General features: G+C 51.0%; 1 protein-coding gene and 1 long non-coding RNA gene across 4 annotated transcripts in view; one reads left to right on the forward strand and one right to left on the reverse strand.

Annotated features, from left to right (window-relative positions):
* The window catches only part of TBCD (tubulin folding cofactor D), a 176,468-nt gene that overhangs the window by 20,877 nt on the left and 138,399 nt on the right, over positions 1-17,192 (forward strand). For all 3 annotated transcript variants that reach the window (XM_004275611.4, XM_049701841.1, XM_049701842.1), the window contains exons 6-7: positions 1,184-1,239; positions 7,503-7,635. In XM_004275611.4, the coding sequence (XP_004275659.1) occupies positions 1,184-1,239; positions 7,503-7,635 (189 nt within the window). The remainder of the gene's footprint in view (positions 1-1,183; positions 1,240-7,502; positions 7,636-17,192) is intronic.
* LOC125962071 (uncharacterized) lies at positions 5,667-7,618 on the reverse strand. The gene is made up of 2 exons (XR_007473442.1): positions 7,482-7,618; positions 5,667-6,657 (listed from the first exon to the last, which is right to left on the reverse strand). It is a non-coding gene; the product is annotated as an uncharacterized LOC125962071 (long non-coding RNA).

Consider the following 17,192-nt stretch of genomic DNA (forward strand, 5'->3'; position numbering starts at 1 on the left):
AAGCCAGCAAGGGGCAGGGGCTGTAGCAAGATGCATGTCACACTCATGTGTGGCCCAATCATGGAAATGACATCCCACGCCCTGCTGAATTCTCTTGGTTAGAAGCAAGTCAGCGTGTCCTCCAACCGCGTGGGAGGGATTACACGGGACGTGGGCACTGGTGGGAAGGACCAGGGCCCATCTTAGAGCCTGACCCTGACACTTACTTATACTAAGCTTCTTTGAGCACCTGCTGTGCGCCAGACACTCCCCAGGCAATCCCACTAAAGCCTTTTTCATACATTAACTCCTTTCATCCTACTTAATGAGGCAGTTCACTGTTTTTATCCTCATTTTACTGAAGAGGCAACAGGTGTAAAAATAAGTGACTTAGCCCGCTCACTCTCTCACATGCGGTGGATCTAAACTTGAACCTAGGGTTTGGCTCCCTGCCCGTCCTTCACAGTGCTCCGCGTGGCCCCTGTGTACTAGGGCCCCTGGTGTCCTGCTGTTCTGGGACCTGCTTTTCCCCTGAGCAGGACTGTCTGAATGTCTTGTGTCAGTAAGTAGACGTCTCCCTCAGAGTCTTTAAGGGACACGGTGCTCCACTGTATCTTCATTTCTAAAATAGTCTTTTTTAGGTAGGTGGTTTGTTTCTAGCTGTGTTCCGTTAACCCTTTGGGTGCTTGTCTCCTAAGTGGGATTGCCTGGGGAGAGGACCTAATTTCTAACAATTTGTCCTCCAGAAAATAGATCTTTTAAGTGTATCATTTGGAAAACAGTTGAGATGAGAAGTGGAAACCTCTTAAGGTGTAATTGCGTTAAACTTCGGCCCTCCTGTGTCTGAGCCGGGCCTCCTAGCTGCTGTGAATGCCAGAGTGCTGGTGGGTTCCAGGAGTGTTCTGTGCACACTCTGGGTAACAACATACACTCTTCATTTTTCTGCTGCTTTTGCAAATGTGGGTTTCAAGGGGTGTAGCCACATGCTGTATGAGGATTGGGCACTTCCCTGAGGGTGAGCACACATGTGGCAGCTGCAGCCCTGAGTTCACGTTATGAGTGGTTCGTGCAGCTTTGGAATCTGGCCTCTGTCCGTGAGCCTGGGCTCTTGTGGAGCTGCTGAGTGTGGGACCAGGTGGCTGAGTGGGTCCCTGAGGTCTACATCGTGTGTTTAATGGTGCCTGTCCTTTACGCTTCCTTGTAGTCCTACCTGGTCGTCAGTGACAAGGCCCAAGACGCAGCTGCTGTCCTCGTGTCCAAGTAAGTGCTTTCTGAGAAGGTTTACTGTCTGTTACTGTGTGTGTCTGTTGTCATCAGAGAGGACGTTGGGATGATAGGCTTGGGGAAGTCTTTGCTGTCCTGAGGACTCTGCTGCTTTCCTTGAGGGAACCCAACGCTGTTTGGGTGCAGGAAACCTCTGAACCTGATGTGATCACTGACAGTGCTGGTTAGGGGCTCAGGGTCACCTGACGCTGGGTTAGGAGCTCGTGGGCCCGTCAAGGGAGCGCAGATTTAGAACAGGTGTAGCAGTTTCGCCGGGGCCAGGCCTCCCCTCTGGGGGAGGGGGGGTGGCAGTTAGAAGAGCCTTTGGAAGTCACTTAGAAAGCAGTCCACACCATGGTTTGTGGAGATCATGGGCTGTGATTGCGTCATTGTGGCTTGGGATAAAAATCCCCAAACATCCCGTGTTAACTAAAAACAACAGGCTGTGCCTGAAACAGGCCAAGATGGGTTTATCTGATGAGCTGGGTAAGATGACCCAGGCAGCAGGGCCTGGAGTCTCCAAAAAAGTGCCAAAGACACATGTGAAAGCTGAGTAGACTTGTTTCATGAAATGTGAGAATGGAAGAAAGCAGTTTTTCTAAATTAATCTTCTTCATGACATGTGATTTAAAGTATGTATATAGCATAAACGAGTTAGAAAATTTGGCTTTTTTTCCCCTCTACATTTGTGAAAGTTAAAAATTGGCTCTAAAAACTTTTGGATGTTTTGATCGGGAAAACAGGGCAACGCCTCCTTCAGGGTCACCTTCTCTTAGGTGTGTAGCCATGACCTTGCACAAGGCGGGAAGAGACATGCTTGATTTATGGGGCAGTTGGGGGCATTGGGGAAGTATTTGTGAAAGTACTGGCTAAACCAGAGGGCAGAGCCTAAATGCGAGAAGCTGATTTTAGGAGTGAGGAAGGAAACACCTGAGCTCGCCTGCGATGCTTACCCTGGGGGAGGAGAAACTCACTGACAGAGGCTTCTCGTGGTTTTGACAAGGAGTGGAAAAGCGTGGCTTTCTTTCTAACTGTGAAAGTAATCATGTGTGTTCAGGAAAATAAAGAAAAGTAAAAAAGTACAAAATAAAACTCACATGTACTGTCATCCCCAGAGATGTAACTGCTCTGTCCTTTGTCCCCCACTGCCCATGGGCATGTTGGTCTGTGGCCCATGGGTACACTTGCAGGGTTGTTTCAGGTGCTGGCAGGCAGGCCTGGAGCTTTGGTCAGTCTTCCAGATGCAATTATGGTGTGATCTATTCTTCCTCCAACCCCACTGTACGTGTGGACTTTTTGTTAGTAAAATTAGCGCCGCCTGGGACACTCTACATGAAACTTTGTACTGTTCTGATCGGCTGTATTTTCTCCTTCCAGTTTTTATTTTTTTTGTATTTATTTATTTTTGGCTGCGTTGAGTCTTCGTTGCTGCGCGCAGGCTTTTCTCTAGTTTTGCGGTGAGCGGGGGCTACTCATTGTTGCGGTGCGTGGGCTTCTCATTGTGGTGGCTTCTCTTGCTGTAGAGCATGGGCTGTAGGCCTGTGGGCTTCAGTAGTTGTGGTGCACGGGCTCAGTAGTTGTGGCACACGGGTTTAGTTGCTCCGCGGCATCTGGGATCTTCCCGGACCAGGGGTTGAACCCATGTCCCCTGCACTGGCAGGCGGATTCTTAACCACTGTGCCACCAGGGAAGTCCCCCTTCCAATTTTATTGAGATATAATTGACATCCAGCACTGTACAAGTTTAAGGTGTACAGCATGATGATTTGACTTACATACATCATAAGATGATTATCACAGTAGGCTTAGTGAACATCCATCATCTCTTATATAGATACAAAATTAAAGATACAGAAAAATATTTTTTCCCTTGGGATGACAACCCTTAGGATTTACTCTCCTTTTTTTAAATTGAATGAAAGATTCTTTAAATTCTAAACTGCTTTACAACTTTCAAAAGTTTCACACACATGATTTCATATAATCTCATAATAATCCCTTTTCCCCATACCCCTTTATTGCCTCTCCCCCCAGGATTTACTCTCAGCAGCTTTCATGGATAACATACAGCAGTGTTCAATATATTTATCATGGTGTACGTTACAGACCTAGTACTTATTTATCTTACAGCTGGAAATTGGTACCTTTTTGACTGCCTTCCTCCAGTTCCCCCTTCCCCACCCCTGCCTCTGGTAACCACACGTCTGTTCTTTTGTATGAGTTTGTTTGATTTCTGATTGGTTCTTAGGAATGAATTCCTAGAAGTGGAATGAACATTCTAGGGGTTTTAAATGCAGCTACTGGAAAGGTTGAGCCAGTCGGAAGTCTCCTTTTCCCCATATTTAGCAACACTGCATGTGATCTTACAAATGTTTACTAAATTTGTTAAATGAAACATCTTTATTGTTTATTATCTTTTATTACCAGCAGTACTGAGGGTTTGGTAGAGTTCTGCTGAGCTTGACCTGGTGGAGTATTGCACCTGTGGGGTGGGGGAGGTGAAACCCTAAACCCTTCTTCCCTCCCTGGTGTCCTCCAGAAAGGTGGCAGCTGGCGACCCTGGCTGCCTGTCCACTGCTGGAGGGATGCTCCCCCGCCATCTAGTGGTCGGACGAGCAAGTGTTGGTGAGGTTGAGGCCCGTTTTCCACCCAGCTCCTGCCGGTTTGCCAGGTTGTAGGTGCAGCCAGTTTTCCTCAGTTCTAGAGAGGGCGGATGCCCTCAGGTCCTAGAGCTGCTCTGAGTATCCCACCTCACGGACGGGTTCTGACTCGCATATTTCTGTCTTTTTTGGTGGGTTGTTGACAGTGAGGCCCTGGGTGTGAAGGGTGGTCACATGTGGCCTTTGTCCCCACTGGCATCTATTTTCTGATATTTCACGAGGGAGCTGCCTGTCTTACTCTCGCTGCCATCAGCTTTGATTGCTTCCTCTTACCAAGTGCAGTTCTGGAGCCGCACCTATTTCCTTTCATTAACTGGAACCTTTAAACATCAGCTGCGTTTTCTGTAACTTTGATGTTACATTTACGCCAAGACGTGTGGATATGAGTGTTATTTTACAGAAACTCTTCAATGGAAATATATGCCTTTATTCTTATTGATTACATTAATTTTAAAAAGATATTTTTAATCTAACTGTAAAATCAAGGTATGCTCCAAGTAGAAAAGTTGGAAATTTTGGAACATAGAAAATTAGGAAAACCCCATACGTTTATAATTATAATACACAATACATGTGTTGTATTTTTTTGGTGTTTTTCTGTGCTGTTATTGTATGGAGTTTGCACAGCACAATCTCTTTGAGTTAGCACCTGCTTTTTCACTTAATTTCACGTTACCGTTGATTAAATGGCTCCTTTAGATTCCACTGTTTTTAGTTACTCTGACCAGCATTCTCACGTCCTTCCTCTTATAAGCAATGCCGTAATGACTAGCTTTGGGTGTAAACCTGTTTTGGTATTTGGGATTATTTTCTTAGGCCAGGCCCTTAGAGGTGGACTTCTGAGTCACAGGACACAAGGACATTGTTGAGTCTCTACACCTGTCGCTCGGTGACTCTTGGGAGCGTGTTTTCAGGACTTTTGCAATCATGGGCAGCCTCAAGAACAACCCTCTTCCCCCAGTTGGATTGTGCATTGTTTTGTTTATTACTAACATTTAGTTTGTATTTCACTGATCGCTGGTGAGCTTTAACACATGAGTCTTATTTCAGATATCGTATGTCCCGTGTAGTGACCTGATTTCTAATATCTGTGGGATTCTTGGTGCTTTTTCTCCAGTAGTATGAGCTTTCTCTGTGAAGGATGTTAGCTAGAGGAGGGTGTGATACTTCCTCCAGTGGGTTGGTAGCCTTTTTTACTTTCTTCTTTGGACTAAAGTTTTAATTCTAATGTCAAAATAGTAACTTTTTTCCTTTTATTTATTTAGTTATTTTTACTTTTATGCTTGAAGGCTTACCCTATTAAGAGATTTTACAAAGAATCATTTATATTTTTCTACCTTTTTATTGTTTAATGTAGAATTATTAATCCATTTGGAATTTCTTTTGGTATAGGATATATGATAGATTTTTTTCCTTCTTACAGGTAACTAAATTCTATCACCATTTTGTGAATATTTAACTTTTCCATTAATTAATTTAAAAACACACACAAAGTAAGTTCTTACACAAAATAGGGTTTGTCACTTCACCCGTACTGTTTCACTCTCAGACCAGGTACTCTGTGGTAACCGTACTGACAAGGGTCCGGAGCAGCAATGTGTCCCACTGGTGTTTTGCCCTTTGTCCCTCTGGTAGGTCTAGTCCTGTAGTTAAGGTTTTGCTGATCACTCTTGTGGAAATTACCTTCCTGAGAGAAAGACAGTGGGGTCTCTAAACACCTGCACATCTTAGCTGAGTTCCACATTGAAAGTAGATGTAGTCTGTGATGTAACTTTTCCTAAAAGGGAAGGAAGTGTAGGATTCAGAGATCTTTCAGTTTGTGTAGAAGGGTCTCGTTCTGTGTGTTACACTTGTGGGATAGGTATTTTCCATTTTTGCTTATCTGTACTTTTGGACCTCTGCTGCGAACATAACATTCCTTTTTTTAGAGAGAAAAATAAAAAATATAAAATAACCTATTTGCTTAAATCTTTCAAAGGAACCTTAGGTTTTTACTGTAATTTGGAAACTCACCTTGTGTGATTTTGCCCAGGAAAGGAAGTTGGCCGCTACAGGCTGCACACAGAACATCAGCCTCCTGCCTGCTCAGCAGATGAGTGGGTGGAGGAAGCAGGGTGCGTGGCCCCTGAGTGGATGGCGCTGTGACTCACGTCTCCAAGTTGGGCTTTGGGTCCCAGCAGGGCCGCTTACCGGCCCTGTGGGCCGTTCTGTGCCTGTGACCTCGCCTGTCCTGAGGGCCACCCCACTGCAGGCGCTGTGCCTGCCCACATGCAGGGTGAGTGCCGGCCGGCTGTTGTCTTCAGGCTGAGGATCAGGTCACTGTAGGTGTGACCCTCATCCTGTGGCCCCCTCCAGAATCAAGGAGCTTTGAACAGGGCCAAGGACATTGAGATAGGGTGTATAATACCAGTTATCCATTTTAGATGATCACTCTGAGGTGCAGATTTTATGAAATTCCTGGGCCCTCTTCTCAGACCCGCCGTAACGCAACTTCTTGGCTGGCGGGGGTGGCATGTGAGTTCGCCTTTGTAACCAGCATCCTAAAGTTTGGTAAATCCTTGGTGACCAAGTCTCTGGGTGTGTACCCTGATGGAGGTGGGCGAAGACAGTCGTGGCAGCTTTGTTTTACTGACACGGAGACCTTCTACATGGCCGCAGTGTAATCCCTGCGCTGGCTGAGCATCTCGCGTGGGGCGGCGGTGGCTGTTTTGAGGGAAGAGGGGCCTGTGGGGGCTCCTGGTCAGGACAGGAGGCTCCTGCAGGGGTGCAGAGATCAGAGCCAGGCATGTCGAGTGCTGCCCCCAGGGTAGTGCCACCTGGCGTGTTTCTGTGGTATTGGTGCCGAGCCCTCTCTGGGTGTGGTCTGTGGGGCCAGCTAGGGGAGCGAGAGGTCCTCACAGGTCACCTCCCGCGACGCTGTCCCTGCGCCTGCTGTCCTCCCCTCACTCAACTGTTTCCTTCTCATTGTTTGCCTGCTTCCTGTGTTTCTGCCCCAAGACTGCAAGCTCCCCCAGGAGGTCAGGGACTCAGCCTGAGTCAGAGAGCTGGGGGATGGTGTGTGCACTGGTTGGAGAGGAGTGAAGGGGGCCTGGGCTTTGGTGTGGGAGCCCGAGGGTGGCTGCCGGCCCAGACCAGTGTACAGGAGGGTGGGTGAGAGCCAGCACTCCAGGAGTGCAGCACTGAGCAGATGCCTGTGGTGGGGACGATGGGGCCGTGGACACAGCTGGAGCTCTGCATGGCGTGTGCAGCAGGCAGAGAGGATGGGGAAGGAGTCCCATGGCAGATGCAGAGAGGGAGGTCGCAGGTGGCAGCATGGGGTCCCAAGGTGAAGGGATACAGAGTTGGGCCGAGGAGTGGGCGTGGGTGGGCTCAGGTGAAGGTGGTCCCATGCTACACAGGGTCTCGGGATGAGGGGGCTCAGGAGGCGGGAAGTGTGGGGGGGGTGGGGACTGTGTGAGACCCCAGAGAGGTGGTGGTGGGAATTGCCACCTGAGAGCCAGGGTCTTAGGTTGGAGAGTGGCAGTGGGCCAGGAAAGAGTGAGCTCTTGGCAGCTGGGGCCTCGCTTGAGCTGTCACCTACGTGTCTGTCCCCTTTTGGCAGGTTTGTCACGCGGCCCGACGTTAAGCAGAAGAAGATGGCGAGTTTCCTGGACTGGAGCCTATGCACTTTGGCCTGCTCCTCCTTCCAGACCATCGAGGGGGTCATCGCCATGGACGGGATGCTGCAGGCCCTGGTAAACACTGTCCCAGTGGTGCGGGGCGGTCAGCGGTCAGCTTGTGGGGCTGTCAGAACCCTGGGGACAAGCCCTGTTTACCTTGGTTTCGTGGGGAAGTGGTTGGAACACAGGAGGAGATGTTGAACCCCGACAGAATAGTGAACACGGTTTCTTTTCTCTGCTGCTTTGCACTGGGCCCTGCGACTGAGGGCTGGCCCTGCATTGTTAGCGATGGGCTTTCTGCTCTGGGGAAGGGGGTGGACTGGTGGCCCTGCGCATTGCCGCCAGGGGGCACCAGTGCCTGCAGAGCTGGAGCCAGCAGGCAGGTAGGGGCGTGTCCTTCTCGAGCTTCCTGCTGCTCAGATGTGTTACAGAGAAAAATGATTGGAACCAGCTTGAAGGAAATAAGGCAGGTGGTTTGAAATTTGGTCTTGTTCAGATACTCAGGGTATTTGTAACCACTGTACTGAGCGCAGACCTGGCCCCTGGCCTGAGAGCTCCCACCGTTTCCTGGCTGCCTGCTTTGCTTGTCTGGTGGTGCCTTTTCTAGGAGGAAAGATCAATTGAGTTTAATTGGTTAAACTCTGCAGGGGAGGGGAGGCTGCTACACTTGATGCTCTGGGATCAGGGCTCCCCTCCCTGGGCCTTGTGGTCCTTGCTCTTTCATTGCAGTGGGTGTGATTTCGTCCTTGCCCTTGTCTCTGAAGCTGGAGAGCTCAGGGCCCACTTTGAGGAGAGCAGGGCATTTGGACTATGTTTAAATGGTGGCATTTGGGCCGTGACTCAGCGTGATGTCGTCTTCTTGGGTGTCATCCCATCTCCTTTCCTTGGCTGTTGCAGGTTCTGGCGGGATGTAGGAAGCGTGAGGGCCTGGGGGAAGTGGGGCTGTTGGTGTGATGTCCTGGGGTGGAGGGACAGGAGGTGGGAGGATCGGAGAGGACAGTCCTCCTCCCTGCCTGCCCTGCACTTAGAATGTTCTCTCATCTGTGTCTTTTCATTTATGATGCCATTGTCTTCAGGAAGGATTGGCATTTAAATGATGAGGGTATCTCAAGACGTTTTAAAAAGAAACCTGGAAAAATAAAACATGTTCCTGTAGTCTGATGAGGTGATCTGTTTATTCATGTGTCCTTTCATTCTGTAAATAAATGTGATATGTTATACTTACAATGGTTTTTAAAAAGTTGAGATGTAATTCACATAATTCACCTTTTTAAAGTATATAAGTTCAGTGATTATTTTGTATATGTACAGGGTACAACCATCACCACTTGTCTAATTCCAGAATACTCTCATCACCCCTAAAGGAAACCCCACATGCATTAGCAGTCCCTCCCTGTTCCTCCCCTGCCATCCCCCAGCCCCTGGCAACCAGTGATCTACTTTCTGTCTTTCTGGGTTTGCTTATTCTGGACATTTCATACAGTGGAATCATGTGCAATGTGACTTTTTGAGTCTGGCTTCTTTCCTTTAACATCATGTGTTCACGGTTCCTCCACGTTGTAGCCTGTGTCAGTGCTTTGTTCCTTCTTACAGTCAGTACTCCACTGTATGGGAATTCTTAGTTACTCTGAATAATGCTGATTTGAAATTTTGTATATAAGTTTTTGTTTGAGCATATATTTTCAATTTCCTTGCTACAATAGTAGCAACAGGTTTTTTTTTTTTTAAGTTTAACAATAATTTATTTAAAATCTATTTATTTATTTTTGGCTGCTTTGGGTCTTCATTGCTGTGCACGGGCTTTCTCTAGTTGCAGCTAGCAGGGGCTACTCCTCGCTGCGGTGCGTGGGCTTCTCATTGCAGTGGCTTCTCTTGTTGTGGAGCACTGGCTCTAGGTGCATGGGCCACAGCAGTTGCATCACGCGGGCTCAGTTGTGGCTCATGGGCTCTAGAGCGCAGGCTCAGAAGCTGTGGCGCACGGGCTTAGTTGCTCTGCAGCACGTGGGATCTTCCTGGACCAGGGCTCGAACCCATGTCCCCTGCATTGGCAGACGGATTCTCAACCACTGAGCCACCAGGGAAGCCCCAGTTTAACAATAATTTAAATATTTTTTCTGTGTTTCTGAGGTTTTTTAAAAATTGTTATGGCTGGCGCATCTGTGGTATTGATGGAACACAGGTATCAGCCTGTGCCTGTAGGTGGCTCTCGTTCCAGCTGCATGTGTGGGGAGGTGCTTAAGGAGGACTTTATTGCTATGATGGGGGTCAGTGCTGGAGGTGGCTGGCCAGGAACGATGCTGAGTGTTGACAAGAGGGGAGCGGGTGGTCCTGGTCACCAGGCCATTGCTGCAGGGGTCCTGGGCGGGCAGGGGAGGGAGGTAGTGCAGGGCATCCAGCCCTGGTGAAGGATGGGTGGATGCAGCTGAGGTGGTTTATTTGAAAGTTTGAGTGTAAGTGGATTCTTAGTTTTTTGTATGAGTCACATTGAGAAGTCTTAGGTCACAGAGAAACAAGGGTCTGACGAACACAGCCAAGCCTGTCGGTCCACTTGGCCTTGCAGGGTAGACCCGCCCAGACGCTGGTGCTGCTTCCTGACTCACTTTTGTCCTGCTTTAGACCTCCTTCCCCCAGTCTGGAATCTGTGTCCTTGACAGGCTCCTGGGGTCTCCTGCCAGGCCCCCCTGGCCTGGAAGCTGCCTCTCCAGAGGCCACTGCTGTGTTCAGGTCAGGGTAGCTGAGCCGCAGGTGCCTCCACCATGGGGCTGGAGCCAGCAGTGACCACCCCTGGGGCGTGCAGCTGGCGAGGCCTGTGTAACCCCTGCCTGGACTGGCAGCGGCAGGCCTGTGCGTTCAGGCCACCAGCGAGAGTCCTGGGGACGCCAGTGCTTTTTTTTTAACGTTTTTGGTCCTCTTACTGCTTGTCACTAGGTTGTTCCCAAGTTTTTTTAAAAAATTAATTTATTTTAACTTATTTTATTTTTGGCTATGGTGGGTTTTCATTGCTGTGTGTGGGCTTTAGTTGCGGCGAGCGGGGGCCACTTTTCATTGCGGTGTGAGGACTTCTCACTGCGGTGGCTTCTCTTGTTGCAGAGCATGGACTGTAGGCGCCCGGGCTTCAGTAGTTGTGGCTTGCGGGCTGTGGAGCTGAGGCTTAGTAGTTGTGGTGCACAGGCTTAGTTGCTGTGCGGCATGTGGGATCTTCCCAGACCAGGGCTTGAACCTGTGTCCCCTGCATTGGCAGGCGGATTCTTAACCATTGTGCCACCAGGGAAACCCTGTTCCCAAGTTCTGTTCCTTCTTCCCCGGGTGGGGCACAGGCATTGGCAAGCCCACTGCTGCCCTCCTGCTGGCCCCTTCACTGGCCATGAGTGGGGAAGTGCTTTTTATTGGGACATCTCCCCGTTTGACACTCAGGAGGAGAGAAGGCCTCCATTTTCTCTTCCTCCTGAGGAATAAAATGATTTTCCCAAAGGCTTAGCAAAGTTGAACCCTGTGTCCCTGCCCGCTTGTTGGCCCAGAGGAGGAAGCCCTGCGGGGCCGAGGCCCTTTGGCAGCCGCACCCCAGAGCTGTCGGGGAGATGCGCCCTCAGTGAGGGTATCACCTGGTGTAAGAGCCCTGCCAGGGGAGGGGAGGCCTGGCCCTCCCACAGCTCCCAGGGCAGGCACATCCTTCTGGAGCCTTCAGAAGCCCAGTGCTTCCTCTGGAAAACCCAGGTCTTTCTGGAATCATGCACGTTCTTTCCTTTCCTTTTTTTGAAGGAGAAATTTGGTTTAATTGCTGCTACTGCCGCCTGGGCAGGAGGAGACAGTGTTGGTGCTGAACTCTCCCGGGCGGGAGCGGTTTCGCCATGAGCTTGTCAGACCTGAACGGGGAGGCTGGGTGTCCCCTGTGCATGATGAAACCTGCAGGTGTGCTGTGCTTCAGGATTGCGTCTGCCTCCTTCGATGCACTTGGCTTCATTCTATCCACCTGCTCATTAGTGTGGGTTAGGCGAAACAGGTGGACTCGTAACAAGTACCATCGAAACTGGCGCTTCATTTTTATTTCCCTTGAAGCCTGTTCCTCTTGCAGGGATGATTTTTAACCCTCTGGCAAGGAAATAAGTGTTTGGCAACTTCATTTCATTGGAAGGCCTCTTTACTGTAGATCTTTGAAACACCCTTTGGTTTAGTCCCTCTTTAAGCATTAGGATTAATGGAAATCTAGGAAATTCAAGGAAGGGAAACACAATATTAAAAATTGAGGGGCTTCCCTGGTGGCGCAGTGGTTGAGAGTCCGCCTGCCAATGCAGGGGACGCGAGTTCGTGCCCCGGTCTGGGAGGATCCCACATGCCGCAGAGAGGCTATAGGCCCGTGAGCCGTGGCCGCTGAGCCTGCGCGTCTGGAGCCTGTGCTCCGCAACGGGAGAGGCCACAACAGTGAGAGGCCCGCGTACCGCAAAAAAAAAAAAAAAAAAAATTGAGGCTGGTGGCTATTTGAACTTGCTGCGCTCCGCTCACACTGGCAGGCATGCCGTCTCCGCTCTGGCTCCTCAGATTAGAGACTGACTGACAGGTGGCTCTGTGTGCTTCCCGAGGGCGGGCAGCGGACGGGGGCGCGCCATTCTGTTTGCCGGCTGCTGGGGTTGTCCCCCCTTCACAGTGAGGGTTCTTCTGTCCGTTCTGTCACTGTCACAAGTACACCTTGTTAAAGGGTAAAGCAGTCACAAACAAGATTAAAGAGCAGGGAAGTGAAGACAGCAGATGCCCACAGTCCCACAGCCTGAGCCCCTTGTGGGGAGGGCGGGGGCCCTGCTTTGGCACGTGGTTTAAGGACGTGGAGGAGCCTCATGTCCAGGTCAGGGTGGCTGTCGAGCAGGTGGCCCGCACCCTCGGACGGGCAGGCCGCACCCCGGATGCGCGCCCCAGACTCCAGACGTGGTTGGCTCTGTCCCCCAGGGAGGAGCGGGTCCTACAGCAGCACCTGAGATCCCAGTGGGGGCAGCCCCTCTCCATGCCCCCGTCTGTGGAAGGGAAGCAGCAGGCCTCTGGCCTCAGAGCGTGGCGTGAGCTCACCCTTGAACTTGAAGAGAAGGCACTTGCTTACCCAGAACATTTCTCATGTGGCTTTGATTCCTCTTCTTTCAGGATTCTTTGGAAACGGCACCTGTGGTTTCATTAAAGTTGTTTGGCCAGAGGACAAATTAACCAAACTGGGCTTTTTAGTCATAGCACTTGCCTGGGGCAGGGTTTCCGGTGGAGGAAAACGTGCTAGAACGATTTGAATGTGACCATTTTCAGGGTGTGGATGTTTATGTAATGTTCATGTGCTCCTATAGGATTCAGTGAAATAAGGCATCTTCAGTTTTCTTGGGGGTCTAAGATGTGGAGCAGCCAACTCTGAGGCTGCTTTAATCTCACGTGACTCTGTTTTATGCGTGGCGGGCTGCCCAGTGCATGGGTCTTGTTAGAACACGCACTGTGTGAGGCTTGTCTCTGTTCACCGGCGGCCTGGTTTGTACACCTGCTGTGTGATGGGGTGACGTGTCCTGCTGGACAGGTGTGTGCTTGCAGGCAGCCAGCCTGGGCCCACGCTTGCACGGGAAGGGGCTTAGCCATCGCAGTGCCTTTGCCTCTTGGATGAGAGACAAACACAGAGCCCTGTGCTCTGTGAGACAAATGCAGACTGCTTGGCCAGTGTCCCTCCACTGTGGTGCCCCACCTCGTAGCCCACTTACCTGGCTGCCTGGCCACCCTCACCTTCCCTCCAGCGCAGGGGTCCCTCAGGCTCTGTCTGTGCCCGACTCTCCACTGACCTTAGTCCTTGTTTCTGTCCTTGGTCCCAGAGCCCTGGTTCTGTGCACCTGTTGTGCTTCAGGCTCCGCAGGTCAAGGTAGCGTCTTGTGCTGTGGCTTTTCCCTCCTCCCGCCTGAGTTGCGAGTGAGACCCAGCCGCAGAGGAGGATGCTGGCCGGTGCTGTCTGTGCTCTCACAGGCTAAGTCCAGGGCCGAGCCCCAAGGTGGGGAGGTGGCTTGAGGCGTCTCCGAGGCCCCGCCCTCCTTTACTGGTCCGGTGCTCGCTGGGCTGTGCTGGCCACTTCCCTGGCCCATCCTTCATGCTGTCCAGGGTCCTCTCGGCCATCTGCTTGCTGCTGCCCTCCCTCCATTCAGGGGCTGGCCCAGTCTGGAGGGTCCCTCTGGGCAGTGACAACCACCTCTGGGTGTTCTGGGTCCCATGCTGCTTTTCTGCTGCCCAGGTCGCCTGCCCTGTCAAAGCCCGTCAGTGGGCTCAGCTCTGCCCATCTGGTCCCAGGCGAGGTTCTTCCTCCCTTTCCTCCTTGTGTCTCCTCTTGTCTCACTTCCGCACAGAGCCCCCTCCTCCCCCTGGGCTTGGTACCAGAGCACGACCCCTGCCACTTCCTGCATCCGAGCCAGCTCTTCTCGGGACGCTCCGCTGTGTGTCACAGCCTCCTCCTCTGACCTCTGCTCTGGGAACTGCAGGCTTTATGTTGATCATTTCTAAGTTTCTGTGGCAGGAATTATGCCTTTTGCATCCTTTACACGTCACTTTGTTAGGCAAATAGGAGATGTATGATCAGTGTTTTTGGTACTTGTGAATCGACTGAGAATTGATTTTTATCTGAAGAATCATTAGCACTGAGTAAGTGGTCCTAACAGGGCATGTTCGGGAGGGACTGGAGTCGACTGGTCTGGCTCTCCCTCCAAGATTGTTCCTGCAGGTCTTTGCCATCCTCAGGCTTGCTCTTCCCATGGTGGAGGTAGAGGTGGGGCAGCATCTTTGCTGCCCTTCACACTGATTCTGACCCTTTAAGGGAAGAGCTTTTAGCTTTTTTTTGCTACATGGTGTTTGAAATTCCTGTATTAGGGGTGGTAGAAAGCCTGCTTGTGCCTGTACCTTTGTGTGGTTGTTCATGGTTTGTAGAGTCTGACCACGCTGTCTTGGGGTGGGTGGGCTGGACGAGGGCCACCCTGAGTGGCCTCCCAGTCATCCGCCCCCTGCCCTGGAAAGCTGGGCCCCTCTGTGTCGTAGGACCACAGGCAGCCCGAACGCTAGGGTCTAGGAGGGGTCATTTAAACGGGAACATCTTAATGCAGCTTGTTATTAGGATCCTGACTTCCGCGGGGGCTGTTTAGAACATTTGAGGAAGCTGGGTAGATAATAAGGTGGTGGAATACGTCGTTATGAGCAGATCGACATCTGAAAACAGGAGGTCACAGTCGTCAAGTGTCCTCTGGGCTCTTGTGCACCGTGCAGCCTCATCTTCCAGACAGGACGCAGGAAGCTGCAGTCAGTGACTGGGGCGGGGCGGGCCGGGCCGTCTCCCCTCCTGTGAAGGTGTGTGTTTATGATTGGGATTTCACTGTTAGGTTAGGAAAAGGTTTAAGACATAATGGGAAGATAAAACTAATGTGATTATTCTGATCATTTAAACATTTCTTTTTGAAGTTAATTTTTATTTACATATTTGTATACTTAAAATCCTTTATAGTTTACTTGATATAAGTGTATTTTATCAGAATTGTATTTTTTCATTCTGGGTTCTAGCTGATAATAATCAGCTGTTTATCCTAGCCATTGAAAACTCAATTTCAACAACTAAAATTTTTCCACATTTGGAAGTTTTTTGTTTTCCCCTTAGTGTATGCAGTCCTGAGGAAGTAAACCAGGCACCCTCTCGAGAGAATAGATGTCTTACTTCTTCTTGGGGTGGGAAGTGCCTCTGGTTGGGCTGGCTTGCCCCTCCCCTCCCTCAGGCCTGGTCCTGAGCACAGTCTGGTGGGCATGGCCTTCAGGCCAGTTGTCCTCCTGTATTTCTTAGTGATCCCCTGTACAGTTTCAGGTTACTGTCATTTCTTGGGGGGGGTGGTGGCCCTCCCCCTCACTCAGAGGGCGCCAAGCTGTTGGGCTTTGTTGCCTTGCATGGAAGGTTTGGTCCTGGCTCGGCTCTGTGGCTCCAGCAGGGACCATCAGTCAAGCTCTGGAGTGGCGTCCAGCCTGAAACTGTTGTGTCAGTGCTCATGGTCCTTTCTGTTTACGTTTTGTCCCCTTCGTGTGTGCACATCCAGGAAGAGCTGTGATACTGGGGCGTGGTCCCCTCTGTTGCCCTGGGACAGGACTCAGGAGCACAGAATGGGGGAGCTTGTCCTGTCTGAGCCCCATCCTGTCTGCTGGTTGGTGCGTTTGTGATGTCACGTCTTTCTGAGGGACTGGGAATGGGGCCATCATGCAGTGAGGTGCCCCTCAGTGCCAGTGCTCATCAGCTCACAGGGTAATTCTTGGGTGCTAGTAAGTGGCACCCCTGAGCCGTGTGGTGTGGGCCCCTTTCTCCCAGGGCCTAGGGTGGAGCTGCTTTTCTTGCCCTTGACTCAGTGGTGCCTTCAGGGGCCTCAGACCAGCATCTCCTGCTTGGCAGCTGGGCGGACTTGCTCTCAACAGCCGACAGCCTGTGATTTATGGCTGGAGAACATGCCCTGGGGAGGGAAGCTGGTTGCATGGTGCAGAAGAGCTGGCTTGGGTGGGTAGTGATCGGAAGGTGTGGTGGTTTAGAGTGATTACTGGGAAATGCATTTGTTTGCACTTTGTGCTGTGCTGGTTTCTAGAACAACAGGAGCAGACCTGGCGGTCACCTCTCCTCAGATGGGTGTGCTGTGTGGTCTCGTCTCTCTGTGGTGTGAGGGCTTGTATGGAGTGTGTGCTTCCAGCTGGTGGTTTTCAGTTGGCTCATGTTTTATGCTTCCATGAAAAATGGGGTACACTCCCCATTTAGTGGCCCGGCTGATGGATTCTCCTGACCATCTGAAGATGAGAGCATTTCTGTCGGCCGCTTCCTCCCGTTGCTGGGGGTCACTGTTCTCTGCACATGCCGGGTTGGACCGTGTGCTCTCAGGAGGGAAGGGCAGTGAAGATGGCCCTACTTTACGTGGAAAAATAGACTAGGAAACAAAATCAAAGCCCTGGCCCTCTGTGATTTTTGTTCCTTTTCATCCCTTTAGCCCTTCTGAGCCTGTTCATGGGAGAGTCTGTAACTCCTGTGACCTTTGCCTTTGTGCGTACAGAGCACCCCCACCCCTGGGAAATCCTGTGGGCTTCAAGGTCAGGAAAAGTGTAGGGGTAAAAAGAACCCACCTTGGGCTTCCCTGGTGGCGCAGTGGTTGAGAGTCCGCCTGCCGATGCAGGGGACACGGGTTCGTACCCTGGTCCGGGAAGATCCCACATGCTGCGGAGCGGCTAGGCCCTTGAGCCATGGCCGCTGAGCCTGCGCGTCCGGAGCCTGTGCTCCGCAACAGGAGAGGCCACAACAGTGAGAGGCCCGCGTACCATAAAAAAAAAAAAAGAACCCACCTTGAACCCATAAAAGATGGGGTATTGGGTCCCCTTTGGTCCAGACAGTGGCCTGCAGCCTGGCCTGGGGGCTGGTTCCCTCTGTGGGGTGGGGACCATGGGGGACTGTCACCATCTGCCCATGCCCGGTGGCGAGCTGTGTCAGTGACAGTTGTCCTGGGAAGTCTTCACTACTTGTTCTTTTCTCTTACTTAGACTTTGTAAGGAATTTGGCAAGTGAAGGATGTTCATGTGTGAGAGCGTTTGGGGCCTTTCCTCGTATTTTAAATTCTTATTATTTATCAGTGAAT

This window comes from Orcinus orca, chromosome 19 (assembly GCF_937001465.1).
Source record: "Orcinus orca chromosome 19, mOrcOrc1.1, whole genome shotgun sequence".
In the NCBI taxonomy this organism is placed as follows: domain Eukaryota; kingdom Metazoa; phylum Chordata; class Mammalia; order Artiodactyla; family Delphinidae; genus Orcinus; species Orcinus orca.